The sequence below is a fragment of the Melozone crissalis genome, unplaced genomic scaffold, assembly GCF_028551555.1.
Source record: "Melozone crissalis strain CALT ecotype California unplaced genomic scaffold, PUWL_Pcris_2 ptg000033l_1, whole genome shotgun sequence".
Taxonomy (NCBI): Eukaryota; Metazoa; Chordata; class Aves; order Passeriformes; family Passerellidae; genus Melozone; species Melozone crissalis.
The window spans coordinates 14,816,192-14,832,871 of NW_026535811.1; the positions used below are offsets into that span (position 1 = coordinate 14,816,192).

A 16,680-nucleotide genomic window follows, 5' to 3' on the forward strand; every position below is an offset into this window, starting at 1 on the left:
CTTTCTCTCTTTCTTTCTCTCTTTCTTTCTCTCTTTCTTTCTCTCTCTCTTTCTCTCTTTCTCTCTTTCTCTCTTTCTCTCTTTCTCTCTTTCTCTCTTTCTCTCTCTCTTAGAGAAAGGTCTTAGAAAGACCTTTTTGGTTTTTTTTTCTCTGCTTATTTTGTTTTTAGGGCTGGTTTTTTTTTTAGACTAGAAAACCAAATGTCCAGTATGTAACTCTCCACTCTGACCTTCAAAAACATGTCTGGGTATCTGGGGGCACAGCACAATCTCACCTCTCTGGCCACAAGACTGATGTGAAAACTTTCTTGTGCTGCCTGTTCAGTTCGCTCTCCAGTCAGCGTTGCTGATGTAACTGAGCCTTGGGCTACAGTGGTGTAAATCAGTCCTGGTTTGCATCACAGTCTTGCAGAGAGTTGCACTGGCACAAAAAGGAGGAGACAAATGGCTAAAGAGAAAGGAGGGAGAAGATTTCCCCCCAAGAATTAAGAACAATTTTAAATTTTTTTGTTTTATTTTTCAGAATGTCATTGAATTTAAGGGTTAATAACAAGTGGTATGCATTAACCCCAGCTGGTAACCAGGCACCATGCAGCCTTTCTTACTTCTCCCTTTCAGTTTATCTCCTTCCTCCCTCCCCACCTCCAGTGGGATGGGGAGGAGAATTGGGAAAAAAGGGTAAAACTGTAGGTTGAGCTAAGAACAGCTTAATAAATGAAACAAAGTAATATTAAATAATTATAATAATACCAGTAATGAGTGAGAGAGGGGGAGGGAGGAGTAAAGCCCAAGACAAGCAAGTGATGCCAAATAAATTTGCTCACCACCCACTGACGGGTGCCCAGCCTTTCCCTGGACAGAGATTGGTGCCTCCCACCCAACTCCCCATGGTTCATGTGCTGAGCATGATATTCTGTGCTATGGAATATGGTATGGAATATCCTGTGGGAAGCTCAGGCCAGCTGTGCTGGCCTCACTCCCTCCTTGTGCTTGTGCTGACTGGCAGAGAGCATGGGAAGCTGAAAACTCCTTGAGTTTGTGTAAGCCCTGCCTAACAAACTGATGTGCTGGTTGTTGCTATCAATGTTATTTTTGTACTAAGTCTGAAACCACAGCACTGTGCCAGCTACTGAGGAAAACCCCCACTCTGTCCCCACTGAAATGAAGACAGAAAGTAGAAATTTTCAATTTCCTGATTACAGTTCACTTCCTCTAATTGCTTTATTTCAATTTTCTAGACTTTTTTAATGATGTCCTGACTTTGGTATTTTTCCTTGATCTACTGGTATGGATAGGAATAAGAATATTTTTTGTTAAGAGAAGAAGGGGAAGAAAAAGAAAAACCAAGGAGAAGTTAAATTTTTGAGATTATTTTGAAAAAGAAACTTTCAGGCCTCATTTTTGTAAAGAAACAGAAAAAGGGGCTCAAGCCCAATTCCTTCTCCTTTCCAGGTCACTTTTAATGAAAAGAAACTGCTTCAAACTCCAAGTGACAAAAAGAGGGGTCAACAGCCTTTGTGTTGTAACTTCATTTCTCAGAAGCTACTTGTTTTGAGAGGTTACATGATCCAGAAACATAAGCACAGAATTGAGAATCTGGATTTCATGTTCAAATTCCAGTTCTGTCAGTAACTTACTATCTGGCCTAAGGCGAATTTTGTGCTCATTTTCCTTTCTTTCCTGAAGGGGAAACTGGAACACAGTTCTATGTATATATTTTTTATCTGCATGAGATATAAATATTTCCTTCCTCTTTAACTTAGTCTATATTTACTTTGTGTGGGTACAGAAGTCGTTTGGTTGAGTTTTTTTAATCAAATTGAAAGCAAAACTAAAACCTGAAATGTTCTCCTTGTTGGTCCTGCGAGCAGAAATGTGTTGCTGTGATCTGTAGGATGTAGCAATCTTCAGACCCCTGAGGCTTTGGTTTGCAGCAGTGCTAAACAGTGCCAGAAATGGGGGTAGTTACCTAAACCAGCCCCACATAAGCATGTTCACTGTTTTTTACTACCAAAACCCCATTGGAGGTAGGACTACAGAGGCATTGGAAAGGAGGGGTAAAAATGAAAAGATGTTATGAGTGTGTGAAATGGTGTTGTCCATCATTCAAAGTTTTCAACCTGTTGATCAGATTGTGGAACTGTAGCAATTTTTTCTTGGGTATATATTTACTCTGTGTGGAGAAGTTTTGGTCTGCTGCCATGTTTGTTTTCCTTACTTATTTCTTTTTCCTGTTGGGTGTAGTCCAAAGAGCCCCGGAGTTAAAAGGCCACAGTTTGAGAATTCTTGTGCATTGGTTGCAAATCTGTTCTGGGGTAGCTTTTTGGACAAACTTAACTGGGATACTGTCTTTAAGAGGTGATGCTAAGATTCTTGAGAGGAACCTTGCTGTTCTGTATGGTGTGTTCTTCCTGAAACCAAGCAGGTGACTGGAAGTTAAAATTAAAGCTGCTGGGTGAACTGAGGGAGGCTTCTAAAATCAGAGTAGTGCTGCTTGTGTTCTGTCATTAACAAATATTTCACAACAGCTTCTTGTATGCAATAAACACTGTTTGGCTTTTAAGTGTGCAAGGAATGGCAGAAAGTAGTGGTCTGACTTTTTTCATGTCAGGCAAAGATTTTATGGTAACACTGACAAAATGACCTGTTTCTTTGAAAAGTCACATTCAATTACTTCTGTGCTGTTATTTATAATGTTCCTGTACCTCTGGCAGTTTTCTGTTCTCATTTCACTGCTTTCAGAAGACCATTAAACTGCACTGATGATGTATGAAGAATAACCTGTGTGTGTATTCCAAACTTATTTTAACAGCTACCTTTCTTCCTCTTGTCAGGTCTGCACAAGCTGTGAAGACAATGCAGAAGCTCATGGGTTTTGTGTGGAATGTGTGGAGTGGTTGTGCAAGACCTGCATCAGAGCTCACCAGAGGGTTAAATTCACAAAGGATCATACTGTGAGGCAGAAAGAGGAAGTATCTCCAGGTAACATATTTATAATTTCACAAAGAATTTGTGTCTGCATTGGAAAGTTATGTTGGACCAACAAACTTTTTTTTAAAAAGTGGTAACTTGAAAACTGGTGTTCTGTCAGTTTTTTGTCTCAGATTAGCTGAATAGTGGTACAGGTTGTTTTTCCTTTTTTAATTTTTTAAAATTGTTATTTAACATGTTTTAAAGCAATAAATACACATAGATTTTATTTTCCACATGGATTGATCGCAAATTATGATCTAGACTTCAGAGATCAGCTGCAGAAAATACTTATTTAGGCATTTGGCTTCTCTAGTTTTACTAGAGGTCTAATAAATGGTTAATATGAGCTTTGTTGTATCCAGCAGGAAAAGGAGCACTAATAGATTATACATTTTCAGCATTCTGATAAAAAGCCAGCCAAAATTCATGTTTTAGCTAAGTATTTTTTGAGCTTGAAATGTTTTGCCTTAGAAATGTAAGGGAAGTATATTATGAATTGGGACATTTTTCCTCAGTTAGATCTACAATAATTTGGGCTAGAAGGTACCTCAGGAGATCATCTAATCCAACCTCCTGCCTCAGGCATTCAGTTCTGAGTTCCAGTGCTCAGGGCTTTATCCATTTGGGCCCTGGGAACCAAAAATGCTGAATGTGGTGTACAGTGCAACCTCTCTGAGAAATGCTGACTACTCTGTGGTAGAAAAGGTTGTATTTTTCTGTTCATTGAGAACCTCTTTTGTTTCAGGTTTTTTCCCACTGTGTCTTGTCTTGTACTGTCATTGGAGAAGGATAATAAATGTTACAGGATGCTAACAAACATTCTACTGGTTCTAATACATCCATTGGACTTGCATGATTTTTCTTGTAAATACATAATTTTTAGAAATTGCAATATATTATTTTAAAGATATGTATTAGAATAGATACTTATTTTTGTTCCACCCTATCTAGTACTATGAGGTAATCTATTGCTCAAAGGGTCTCTTCCACCATGGTACTTTGGAGACATTCCCTGTGTTGTGTATCCCACTTTCACCCCTGGTTAATCAAAAGTGAGTACTGAGTGTACTTTCAAGAGAGGACAAAAATGGACAGAAGTGGCTGGTGGCTGTTAGGCAGAACAGGACTTGGTGGTGGGAATGGTGTCAGTGCACTCAGGCCTGTTTGGGAGGCAGGTTGGTGGTGAGTTAGAAAGAATTTTGACAGAAGGATACAGATCTGAGAGTAACTTCTTCCATATTTTTGGAAAATAAGTAAATGAATGGGTGTTGATCTGCAGTGAGGGATGGGTTGCTGTGTGAAGCCCGTTTTCATTACAGGCTGTATAATCTTTATGAACTCAGTGTCCAACCTAGCTCCTAGGAAATCAGCCTTTGTCAGTTAAATTGTTGAAAGAAACAGATTCAATTTCTGTAGTCTGGTGATGTTTCCTCCTCCCTTTGATACTTGCTCACTAGAAACTGAATGAGACCTCTCAGCCATTTAGAATGGGGTCCTGAAGGGAAGTTCATATCTCCTGGTTGTTATATTCTGTATGTTCTACACTTTGAATGTCCATGTCTTGATCCTCAAACCCCTTTCCACCAAGTGAGCTGAGAAAGAAGACAGAGCACAAATTAAGTCAACTACCTCCTCATCTCCATGTAAGAAAGGAGCTTGTTGATTGTGCAATGTCTTTTGCAGCTGCAGCAGTACTGGCTGCTCCTTTTGTAAATAGTTTTGTGAGGCCAGAAGAGATTATGTTAAAATAGGTTTAGACATTTTCCTTTAGAGAGGGTGGTAGCTCCATGCTTGAGCAAGAAGAGTGAGACATTGCAGTTTGAGCTTATCGCTGTTACAGTCTCAGTGAGGGACCTGGCACACACTGGTACATCTAAGGAAAAACAGGAGAGTGCAAATCTTGAACCAGTTCAGTAGACTGTACTAACGTCTTTCTTTATTCAACAGAGGCAGTGGGAGTGACCAGTCAGCGACCAGTGTTCTGCCCTTACCACAAAAAGGAGCAGCTGAAGTTGTATTGTGAAACCTGTGACAAGCTGACCTGCAGAGACTGCCAGTTACTAGAGCACAAAGAGCACAGGTATCAAAGCAAAGTGTGCATTTTATCCATCTCACTTGCAGGAGGGTAGCCTGAAGTACATTCAGGCAATCTAGTTCTAGCTGTCTGGAGCACAGTCAGATGGAAAAAGTGTAAACTAAAATTTTCTGCTCTGACATGAAACTCACACAAACACAGAGATTGTATCCCAAAGAATGTGACTGATGAGTGTGTGTTACATTTAGAATAAAACCTAATTCTTCCAGTTGTTAATCTGGTGACTTGAGCACAAGACCTTTTTTACAGTGAAGTTGTTTGGTCAGAATTTGTTGCTGTGCAGCTCTTCAGAGAGTCCTTAGAAAACACAGGGGTTGTGTTATGCAACTGTACACTTACGTGTAATTTCTCCATTTGTCCTTCACCAAGATTATATAACAACATTACCAAACCATTTCAAATGGAGAAAATGGGAATTCATTTTTCTGTGAAGAGCCCTTTCAGAGGAAGAGTTAACCTGCAGTTTGGCTAATACTGTACTTTGACAACACTATAACAGTCAAATCTTTGTGTTGTGGTTCTTTTGGTCATCTCTTACTGGTCACTGAAGCTGAAAAGCAGAATTATATACAACTTCTGGGTACAAGGCAAAAATCTTGCTGGTTAACACATACTGTTGTGTTTTGGGGCAGATGCACCCTGGTTAAATATTAATATGCTTGTTATACCTGATGCAACCACCCAAAGAGCTTGCTTGCCTGACCAGGTGAATGTCAGTATGTGGAGAAGTGTTGGCCATTGTTGCTCCTTGGAACAGGCTAAACATTGCTCTTGCAGAGTTGCAGTTTTCCTCTTTTATTCTCCTTTTCTTAGGATTTATATCCCTTTTATAATGTGCCACTTCTTTTTTTTCCTCAGATTGTTAAACTGAGATTTCAGTTCCTTGATTTAAAATGTTGCCAGTTTCTACCAACTCAGCAATCTCTTCTGCTTCTGCATCCTTGTCTTGCATGAAGTAATAGCTTACCTGCATTTTCACATTCAAAGTGATGACTACCACAAACCATTTTTTTTTGGCTAAAATTAGGCTTTGTTCACACAATATCCTTTTGTATTTATGAAAATCATTAATTCTTACCCCAGTATGACAGGAAATAGACTGTAAAATTAAATGTATTATAAATGAAATATATAAGCATTTGCTGACATATGTTTCCATGATGACAGTTAAGTTTTGGATTTGAGTAGCCCCTTTCTTCAATTAAAGAAGTATTATTTTGTAAGTCACTCTGCTCTTTAGCAAGTCTATAACACCTTTTATATGTGTGAATCCTCGCTGGTTTTTATTACAGGTACCAGTTTATAGAAGAAGCTTTTCAGAACCAGAAAGTTATCATTGAGACACTAATCACCAAATTGATGGAGAAGACAAAGTACATAAAATATACAGGGAAACAGATCCATAACAGGTTTGTATTAAATTATGAGGTTAAAACTGACTGAAGGCAACTTTACATGTAGTTTTTTGAAATGTTTAAGTTAGTGTATTTTGTACCTCCCTCCTTTTATTTTTCCAGAAAGAGGGATTCTGAAGTTCACTGTAGTGGCTGTTGCCTGTTCAGCATGCTTGGCTGTGTTGGGTAATTCTTCTGCTCAGCCTGTGGACTTAATGGGCAGCAGTTCTTGGGTGCAACAAAACAACTTATGCAATAAGGACTGTAGAAGACAGTCTTAAATGCTTCCCCACCATCAGCACATTAATTTTCTTAGTGTAGAACCCTCATAGAAAGTGAAAGGTTGTGATTCATGTTTTCATAATGTTTGTGGCATGTATTTGAAGATTTATGTAGTACTTTTGTGCTTGGGGCTCTATTCACTGGGTACTACAAACCCAGGAGAAACATAAATCTGTAATATGCAATCTGCAGCCTTTGGGGCTGCTCCCTCAGCAGAGTTCAGTGCTGCAGTACCCAGGGAGGGTCAGCACAGCTGGGGATGCCAAGTGTGACTTGAACTCTTCCTGCATCTTTGCAGTAGAAGTTTCCCCAGGATAACATTAAGCTTTGCTGTTTGAGCACTGTTGCTGAAACAGCGAAATCAGTGCCATTCTGCCTTAGATGGAAATTAGATTTAAGCAGTTTTGATTGGCATGGGCCGGTCCAGAAAAGTGCCAGAACTCTGAAAATCAACAATTTCAATTATAGTGAGCATTTAATAGTGACAGATCTCAGATTTATGGCATTAGAATTTGCCACCAGTTAATGAATTTTGTCATAGGTCACTGTTACTTGCTCTATTTCTCCCATTAATTTTCATGGCTCTAAGTATCTGATGATACATGGATTAATTGCTGCATTTGACAAGAAGTATTGTAGCCTAAGCCACTGATTTTTTTTTAAATACTGTTTAGATGGGTTTATGAGCTAAAGAACATTATTTTCTATATTGTCTACTTACAGAATTCTTGAAGTGAATCAGAATCAAAAGCAGGTGGAACAGGATATTAAAGTTGCCATATTTACACTGATGGTAGAAATAAATAAAAAGGGAAAAGCTCTGCTGCATCAATTGGAGGTAATTTCATTTCTATCATAAGAAAGAAAAACTTTCAATCTTGATATTTTTTTCTATGTATTCACATTGCAGTAAATTTCTAGCCTTAGTCCTCTGTGCATGATTCCAAAGTGGAGAGATGTCCTATACAACTGCTTGAGCAAGTGGGGTTTTTGGTGGAGGAAAATTTGGTTTTTGAGGGGTGGCCAGTTTCTTTCTCCATGCTTTTACAATTCATAATTCCACACATCATGGATGAAAAGTGTTCTATCAGATTTTTTCATACATTCAGTAATCCAGTAGCAAATCACAGGAGAGAATTGTCTAGAATGGGTACCTGGAAAAATAATATCTCCAATTGTGTTTTAAAAAGAGAGAGAGAGAGAGAGAGAGGGTGTGTGTGTGTAGAGAGGCACACACATACACATATATCAATATATGTTAAAATGTGTCATTAGCACAGAAAGCCCTGATATCTTGAGTGAATGTGTACTGACTTTTCTGTTTGATAGCTGCTGCATCAGGGGGCAGGAGTCCTTTTTAGAGGAGCTGAGTGAAACCATTGATCATTGTGAATTACCAGTATGAAAGTTAATGCCTTTTAACTGTAAATTCAACCTTTTGACTGGAACTACTTTTCTACTTGCAGACTCTGGCAAAAGAGCACAGGATGAAACTTCTGCAGCAACAGCAGGAAGTGGCAGGTCTCTCTAAGCAGCTGGAACACGTCATGAATTTTTCCAAATGGGCAGTTTCCAGTGGGAGCAGCACAGCTCTGTTGTACAGTAAACGTTTGGTAAGGTTAGGAAGACAGCTCTCTCCATTCACCCAGAGATAGGGTTAACTCAGATATGCATGCACATGCTTGTCTGGAGTCCTGGGCTATTAGAATTTTTAATGATTATCTACTAATTGGAATATTTATATATGGTTGTTATGATTTTCTCTTAAACATAAATACAGAATGTTTCTGTTAATTTAGCTCTCTGGTCATCATTCTCTCCTGTTACAATACCATAGAGCTGTTGTAGATCTGCAGAAGCAGGAACAACTCCTTTTCTGTGGGTTGAAAACCATGAAGACATGAAACACAGACAAAAATATGTTGTGTGTCCTACATCATGATTGTGCTTCTTTACAGTACCTATACAGTACAGATGCCACAGCATCTGAGTTCATGAAAAAGAGTATTTGTATATCATAGTGTCTGGTATCTAGCATTTAATGTAAATATTATTGTATGTCTTGGTTCTGTCAGGTTCATCTCCCACTGAAAGACTTTCAGAATGGATAAAAATTAAACTAAAGTTTTTGTTTGTCCATACAAACAATTACAAAGCTAAATATTTCATTGCTATAATGACCCTTAAAATCTGAGTGCATTTTGTCTCACTAAGCTGAATGTTCATGATGGACAGAAATCCTAAAAAATTTGAAAGAAAAAAAAAAACAACCCAAAAGCTTACCTTGATTTTTCCAAAGGTTACTAGACTGTACTTGCCTGACAGCAGAAATCTGGGGCAATGCTGAGGAAAGGTGCTAGATGCCTTTTTTTTCCCCAGTTCCTATAAACAGGTTCACAAAGTTTTTTTCTTTATTTTCTCATTGGTTAGTTTAGAACCTACCAAGGTCTTTGGTGGGGATTGGTTTTTTTTTGAGTTTGAATTTGCTGTTGGTTTTTTTGGTGGTGTTTCTTCTTTTTTTTTTGTTTTATACCCATTATTGATACTGCAGGCTAAAGCAGAATATTACTTGTTTTTATCAACTTCAAGTAGTTAAATTCATTTCATCTGCCTTATACTGCCTCAGACAGTCATTTTTTAAAAATTGAATAGAGAAAAAGGACATCAAACTGAGTCATATTGTTTATAATTGCTTAGTGTTGCCATCAAGACTCTGCTACTTGAGTAAGAAAACAAGTTGTGCTTCACACATCTTAATCATATAAACATTAGGCAGCTGAAAGAAAGGATCATCTAGCCCAGAAAGCCTCAGCAAATGACAAGTATTTTTAAAAAGAACAGATTGAGCTTTAGAAAGTTGGTGCTGCTTGGGAGTTGAGTAGATAACCCATCTGTGGGCATTTGGAAAAATCTATTTCCAAGGAGTTTTTCATGGTAGACTTGTGCTCCAGCATATCCAGGACGAGGAAGGAATGCCCATCAGACTTAAAGGCAACATTGGAGCTTGGGGGCTGTACTCTCAGGCTGTACTATTCACTACTAACACAAGGTAACCAGGAGGAGTTTATCTGCAACACAAATGTGTGCACAATAGTAGGAAAATAGTGGAGCAAACTGTGGCAGGAATTGTGTGTGACCAGTACTGGTAACAGAACAAAAACCTGGAATTTCTGTAGTGTCATCTACTTCATTCTGGTAGTGTACACAAAAATCCTAAGGAAATCTCTAACCAAAATAATAATAATGCACTTAAAGTTTTTTCATGGTCATTTCAAAATCTGGAGTCAACTTAAATGTTTTTTGAGTATGGTCTTAAACTGACCTGCCTAAAATTAAAAGACAAAAATCTTGTGTCATTTAAAAAAGTTAAGATGATTTTGCCAAGTATATCTCTTTTCCAGGAAATAATCTATCACTCAAGAAAGACGAGAGTTGAACTCCTCAAGCTTTTTTTTTCCAGGATCTTCTGTGTGTGATTCTAAAATTTTAGTGCCTGTTAGATTTTGGTATATCAGTTCCTGACATTTCTACTGAAACAACTGCAAGACAGCATTTTCTTTCTAGGCACTAGATAAATTGTGAGCATTTGGTAGAATATTCTCTTGTGTAATCACAGTCCAGTTCTTTGGAACCAAGGCATTGGAAAAATCGGAAAATATCTGTGAATCTGAGTTTTCAAAGACAGTTTATAAAAATCTGTTCTTTGGCTGTCTGAAGAAAACTTAAATTTAGTACAAAAGAAAATTCCCTGTGATCGTACTTGTTGCCAAACGAACGGCATACTTTGAACAAAAAATGAATGGGCTAAAATAGATTCATGGGGGAAAAGCATCAATGGTTATGTAAATCTGAGTAGTTAAAGTCATTGAATATAATGGCCAAGTTTTTAGAAGGATATGTATTCTACAGGGAAGAATTTTTATTTTTGTTTCGGCTGTAGTTAATTCTTTTTAAAACTACTTTAGGAATAAAGGAAAGATGTTAAAAATACCTCTTTATTTCTAGCTTGGACAAGTTTCTCTATCTTTAACCTCCATTCTCTAGGGGCTTGTTCAGGGGAGTTTTTGTTAGTGGGTTTTTTTGATTGGTTGCTTTGTTAGGTGTGTGTGGGGGTGTGAGGGGGTGTATTTTTGGGTTTCTTGTGCTGTTCAGATACATGGCTCTGGCCCCAGAGGGAAAAAACCAAACCCTTGTTTTTGTTCTTGTTCTAGATTACATATCGACTGCGGTATCTCCTCCGAGCAAGGTGTGATCCTTCCCCGGTGACTAACAATACCATCCAGTTCCACTGTGATCCCAGCTTCTGGGCTCAGAATATTTTCAATCTAGGTATGATACATTATTATTCTTTCAGTGTCTTGATCCTATTTTGAAAGCAGTTTTCTTTTTGTGACGGCAGCCTCTGCACTATTCACTTCTTCATTTACTCTCCTAAATATATTTCCCTAACTGTGAGAAACATTTACAGGGCATTGCATGGGGAAAAGTAATATTGATGAATACTATGATAAAGTATTAACAAACTTATCTGGTTTGAATGGCATATGTGATGGTGAAAATAGCAGCTTTCAGTTTTCTGGTCAATACTTCTAACTTCTGGGTTCTAACACAAGGAACACAGTTTTTAACCTTATTTCAAATCCAAAAAAAGGGTTCCTGTTGTCAACCAGCATTCCCAGGTCCTTTCCTATGGGACAGCTTTCAGCCACAATGATAAGCACTCTAAGAACTCAACAGCTTAGCAGGAGGACTTGAAGGTTTTAGAGGCCTTTCAGGATTTTTACTGTTGTGCTTCCTTTCTCTCTCCACTGTTATCTTAGTGGGCATTTTTTTTTTCTGTCATGTGCAGAAGTGAGATGTCTGTGGGACATTTCTGCCTTTCATCAGAAAGTGCTTTCTCAGTGTACAGGGGTGCAAATGTGTGATTCTCTGTCAGAGGCAGAAAGTGTTATGGCAGTTCTTCAAGGCAAACAAGCTCCTCTTCCCAGACATGAGGACACTGGATGGTAGCAAGGAAGTTCTCCAAGTTCCTTCTTTATAAATAATTTTCTTAGAGACAGGAATTGAAAGTGAAACATGTTTTCAGAAACCAACTGTCAGATTGTGTGGTGATAACTCTGAACTACTGCTCAGTTGAGATATTGGTCATGAGCTGACTTTTTCCTGTGTTTGGTGGACTCTTTTTCTTGTGTATATTTATTTAATGAACCTCTGAAATACGGTCCCTTACATTCTGAAAAGTGCTAAATAGAAATGGCACCTGTATAGACTAGCACTGGGGTTCTTGTAAGACTTTAAGTGACAGATAAAACCAAATCATGTTTATCTATCTAGTTTGAGAAATCACAGCATTCAGGCCATTTTGTTTATGATCAGACACGTTCAATTTTGAAGATAAGCTAGATATAAGAACCAGTGAAGAAAAATAAAATAAAGTCTGAGTAAAGAAACAAATTACTTCAGAAATGGCTTTGAGTTCTAGTCAGGCTGCATGTCGCTGCCAGTGTGCTGCCATTTCTACTAACTGCCATGCCTCAGTATTGATTTTATTTCTTTTGGCTAAAATAGGTTCTTTAGTAATTGAAGATAAGGAAACTCCACCGCTTATGCCCAAGAGCCCTGTGATGGAAGCAAACTTGCAGCCACCAGGCAGCTTACCTCCCAACCAGCTCTCCAAGTTCCCGACGCAGATCAGCTTGGCGCAGCTGCGCCTGCAGCACATGCAGCAGCAGGTCATGGCTCAGAGGCAGCAAGCGCAGCGCAGAGCAGGACCTGCAGCTCTGCCCAACCCCAGAGTGCCAGGAGCCATGCAGCAGCCTCCTGCTTCTCATCAGGTAAGCCAGGACTCTGTTCAGATCTCTTTTTTCCATGGCACTGAAGGAGAAAATAAAGTAAGATAGGAAAAAAAGGGAAAGCAATTAAACCTAGATACATAAGTTCAGCTGTCCTCATCTCCAGCACGTAGCTGTGTAGATGGTTTAGAGGACATTTTCTTTACTGAGAAATGAGTGGGCATTTTAAACTTGCCTTGCAAAATGCGTGGTAGCACCCAGCCTGTATTTATTATTTAAAAAAAAATAAAATTCTTGTTGTATCCAGCCATATACAGTGCTTAGCAACATTTTTCTGTTTTTGTCAAGTGATCAAAAAGTTGATGACATTAATTTTTTTTGTTACATCTGTTTTGCATAACACCCAATGATGTTCTCATGTATCTTTCGAAGTTGGAAACTCTCTCCCTGGCTCTTGTTAGGTCTCTTCATATAATAAAATAATTCAAAACTGTCTACTAGGTTTTAACATTGAAATTCAATGCTTTTGATAATTTAGATAAATTGGTACTATTTATTTGCATATAATTTATGAGGAATTTCAGAAATTTAAAAGGACCCTTTAGTAAAAAATGTGTGGAATATAGAACAGATCTCAGCTAATATGCAGCACTGTTTTTATTGTTTTTATGCAGGCACCTCCACGCTTGATTCATTTCCAGAATCATAGTCCCAAGCCCAATGGTTCAGCTCTTCCTGCACAACAAATGAGATTTCCCCAAAATCAGAACCTACCAAGGCCAGCAGTGAAGCCCAACCCATTGCAAATGGCATTCTTGGCACAGCAAGCTATAAAGCAGGTAGAGTGTCTTTCCCTTTTCACTCTCCATTTAGAAATTGAACATCAAATGTCCTTATATCATCTTTTATACTACACTTCTAGAGTGCTCTTCAATTAAAACAGAGATTGCATTATTTTTCTATGACAAGATGCCCATAGTTTTCTTCATGATGTAACTGTCAAGTTGCTTTCATTTTGACAGTTCTAAGCAGCTGAAGCATTAGGGAGGTGAGCCAGTGTGTGTGCTGTGCAGGTGTTTCTTTCTCTTACTTGATATTGCTGTGGTTTCTGACCATTTACACAAAACTTAGCTTGGCCATGGTCTGCACACTGCAGTCAGTGAGTAGACAAATCAGAAAATCCCAGTTTATCTTGGTAATAGTGACTTCACCAGGAGCCAGGTAAAACCTTGACTGAAAAGCTAGAGCTGCCATAGTCCCCCAGGGTATGGCAAGTGTGAACCCTTGCAGGTGAAGGGAGAAAAAGAGTCCACAATTGTGGGACCTCTGCTGAGTGAGACTGATCAATGCCCAGCTGATCAGCAGCTGAACTGGGGCAGAAGCAAACACATTGGTGTTTAGGAAGCCTCATCTTCATTAAAAAACATATTATTACTGGGTGTAGGTTAGCAGGAAAGAGTCAAACAAACCTGTGACCTGAAAAGTGGGGTAATACCAGTTATGTTTGCAATGTTTATGGTTATGAGAACTAATTCAACTAAATGGAAGAAAGCTGAACAATATCTAAGAGAACTTGTGAGAACAAAAAGTCACTTCTATTCTGTGCCTCTAAAAAGAAGGCTGGCCTGTCTACAAGCCTTTCTGTCAAGATACCTCATAATTCAGTAATGTCTTTCTGAAACTAGAGACCAGTAGATAAAATGACTGACTAAGAGGAAATTGAGCAGAGTCAGATTTTGCTTGCAGTTGCCAGGAAATTCCATTAAAGTCATTGAAAACTGAATACATCTAGATGAGAAAGAAATTTGGTCTGACTTGACTGTGCACTTCATATCATGGTGTTAAATGTATATATGGATGGAGATCCAGTCAGCATTTCAAATTCTTAATGACTTTATGTTGTTAAGGGAACATCAAAGACTTCAAGGCATGCGGGTTTATTTGGTAAAGCACAGGAGCAGTTGTGCCTTCAGCCTATTACCTGTAATACCTTTATTTAACAAAAACTGTTACTTTTCTTCCACAACACTGTCAATGCAGCATGAAATATTAATAGATACTTAACACTGAGGCATAGCTTTGAATTTAAGGATTTGCATTCATAGTTTTCTATTCATAGTTTTCAACTACTTGTCATCATCTTGTGAGATTGGTTTATGAAATGAGATAACTTCAGAGTAAATCAGGATTTTATGTTTGTAGTCAGCTTCCTGAGCTAAGCTGCTGGTTTTGTCAGTATATTCAGTTAGATGTGACCTGTTGCAAAGAAAAAAAAAGCTGAATTGTGGATTTTTGTCTTCTCTTTAGTGGCAGATCAGTAGTGGACAAGCTCCATCCACCCCTTCTACTGCAAGCAGCTCCACATCGACTCCATCCAGCCCCACAGTGACCAGCGCTGCTGGGTGTGAGGGGAAGAATTTCGGCCCCCCTGTGATAGATTTGAGTTCCCCAGTGGGCAGCTCCTATAATCTGCCATCCCTCCCTGATGTGAGTGTGACATAGAGGCAGTGTTTTACAGATTCTATTTTGAAGTCTTGATGTTTGTGAGAAATAGAAACCTTTTAGACTGAAATTCTGTTTGTCAAAATGAAACAGTTCTGGGAAATAAACATTGCAGAGTTGCCTGCACGTTGCTGGAAATACTCAGAACCATTCTGGGAGACATCTGTTAGGGCAACTAAGAAAAGTAGGATTACAAGTTGTAATTGTAATTGGACATGTTTATTTGTATGCTGCATATTTTTCTGCAGCCCTCATAATGATCCTTACAAAATCTTACAAAAATGTGTTAGCTTAGCTTTCATTTACCAGTGTCTATAGATAGCAGTGGTTTGCTGATGGCATTTCTGGTATATTTTTAACATTTTAAAAATCTATTTCTAACTTACTAAAGGAGTTATCTTAGGGGTAGGTATTATTGGTCAGCATACTGGATATATTCCTTATGTCTTTTCCTTTTGGCACTTCTTTTCTTCATATATTCTCTAATGTGCCTCTGAGCTGGTGACAGAAAGAGCATAGTAAGGTCATAATTTCTTAACCTTCTAAGCTTCTCTTTTATAGTATGTATGAAAGAGAAGCTTAGAATCTTTTATCTTCTGAATGGTACATGTTTGCCAGAGGTCCATGTTGAAGTTACTGAGTCTTAAATTATTTTATTTTTCCAAATAAGTACCTAACCTGTTTTTTGTGGTCTAAGGTTTGTAGATATCTGAAGTGTCATGGTTTTCTAGTCACAGCTTGCTGGTACTTCCTTTATTCCCCCACCTATGCTTTGTTTTTACCTACATACTGTGTGTTCTCTTTATTAAAATGGAGCACATAGGCTACAGAGTCACAGTATTTGTCAGACTTCAAGGGGGAACTACACAACATGGTCATTACACCACTGAGTCTGTGGGACATTTTAGCATATTTGTTTCTGTGACAGTGTTATGAACTCTTCTGCTTGTGTGTGTTCATGTCTTCAAGATACCTGGCCCAAATCACTGTAAATGTGCTGACCTTGCCAAGGTTGCTGCATCCCTTTGGATGCATCTTATCAAACATTATCTTACATACTGGTAGATAACATTTCAATAAGTCATTCCACTCATCAAACCAGAATGTGTAGTTTTTATGGAAAGTTAGAATGCTGCATTGGGAGCCCCTGGAATAAAGTTCAGTTGTCTGGCCTGAGCCATGGTGGAAAGAGCAAGTGTTGGCTTGCTGTTTCCATTTTGAGTCAATGTGCATGGCTCCTGTCCAGAGGGTATGTGGGACAGATGGGACTGAGTGTCCTTTGAGTTTCTTCCAGTCCTGTTCAACACCCATGGATTAAGGGGTAGTTTGTGTATAGCATATTATCTTTTAAGAGTATTAATGTGAGCAAGTCCAAGGAAGGTGTGGAGATAAACTTACTTCAGTGTGTGAAAGCTCCATGTTTGCTTTAAACCTTCTCTGTAGCCTGTGGAGAAAAATTGGCACTTACAGAATTATCTGCTCTTAAAATGAAGCACTGTCTGGATTTGGCTATTTAATTTTCTTTTTAGGGAAAGCAAGATTATATGTTTTAAAGTAACCATCTCACTTTTGGATGGGTATATTTTGATGAGATCCATTTTGGTCTTTGCTTTCAAAATAACAGCATGACAGAGGCTTTTTG

At 38.4% G+C, this 16,680-nt stretch overlaps 1 protein-coding gene across 1 annotated transcript in view; it reads left to right on the forward strand.

Annotated features, from left to right (window-relative positions):
• TRIM24 (tripartite motif containing 24) overlaps positions 1-16,680 on the forward strand; it is a 53,792-nt gene that overhangs the window by 26,717 nt on the left and 10,395 nt on the right. Inside the window, exons 3-11 of the mRNA XM_054281955.1 lie at positions 2,835-2,982; positions 4,921-5,053; positions 6,361-6,477; positions 7,468-7,582; positions 8,211-8,357; positions 10,956-11,073; positions 12,313-12,578; positions 13,211-13,375; positions 14,844-15,023. Coding sequence (XP_054137930.1) covers positions 2,835-2,982; positions 4,921-5,053; positions 6,361-6,477; positions 7,468-7,582; positions 8,211-8,357; positions 10,956-11,073; positions 12,313-12,578; positions 13,211-13,375; positions 14,844-15,023 — 1,389 coding nt within the window. The remainder of the gene's footprint in view (positions 1-2,834; positions 2,983-4,920; positions 5,054-6,360; positions 6,478-7,467; positions 7,583-8,210; positions 8,358-10,955; positions 11,074-12,312; positions 12,579-13,210; positions 13,376-14,843; positions 15,024-16,680) is intronic.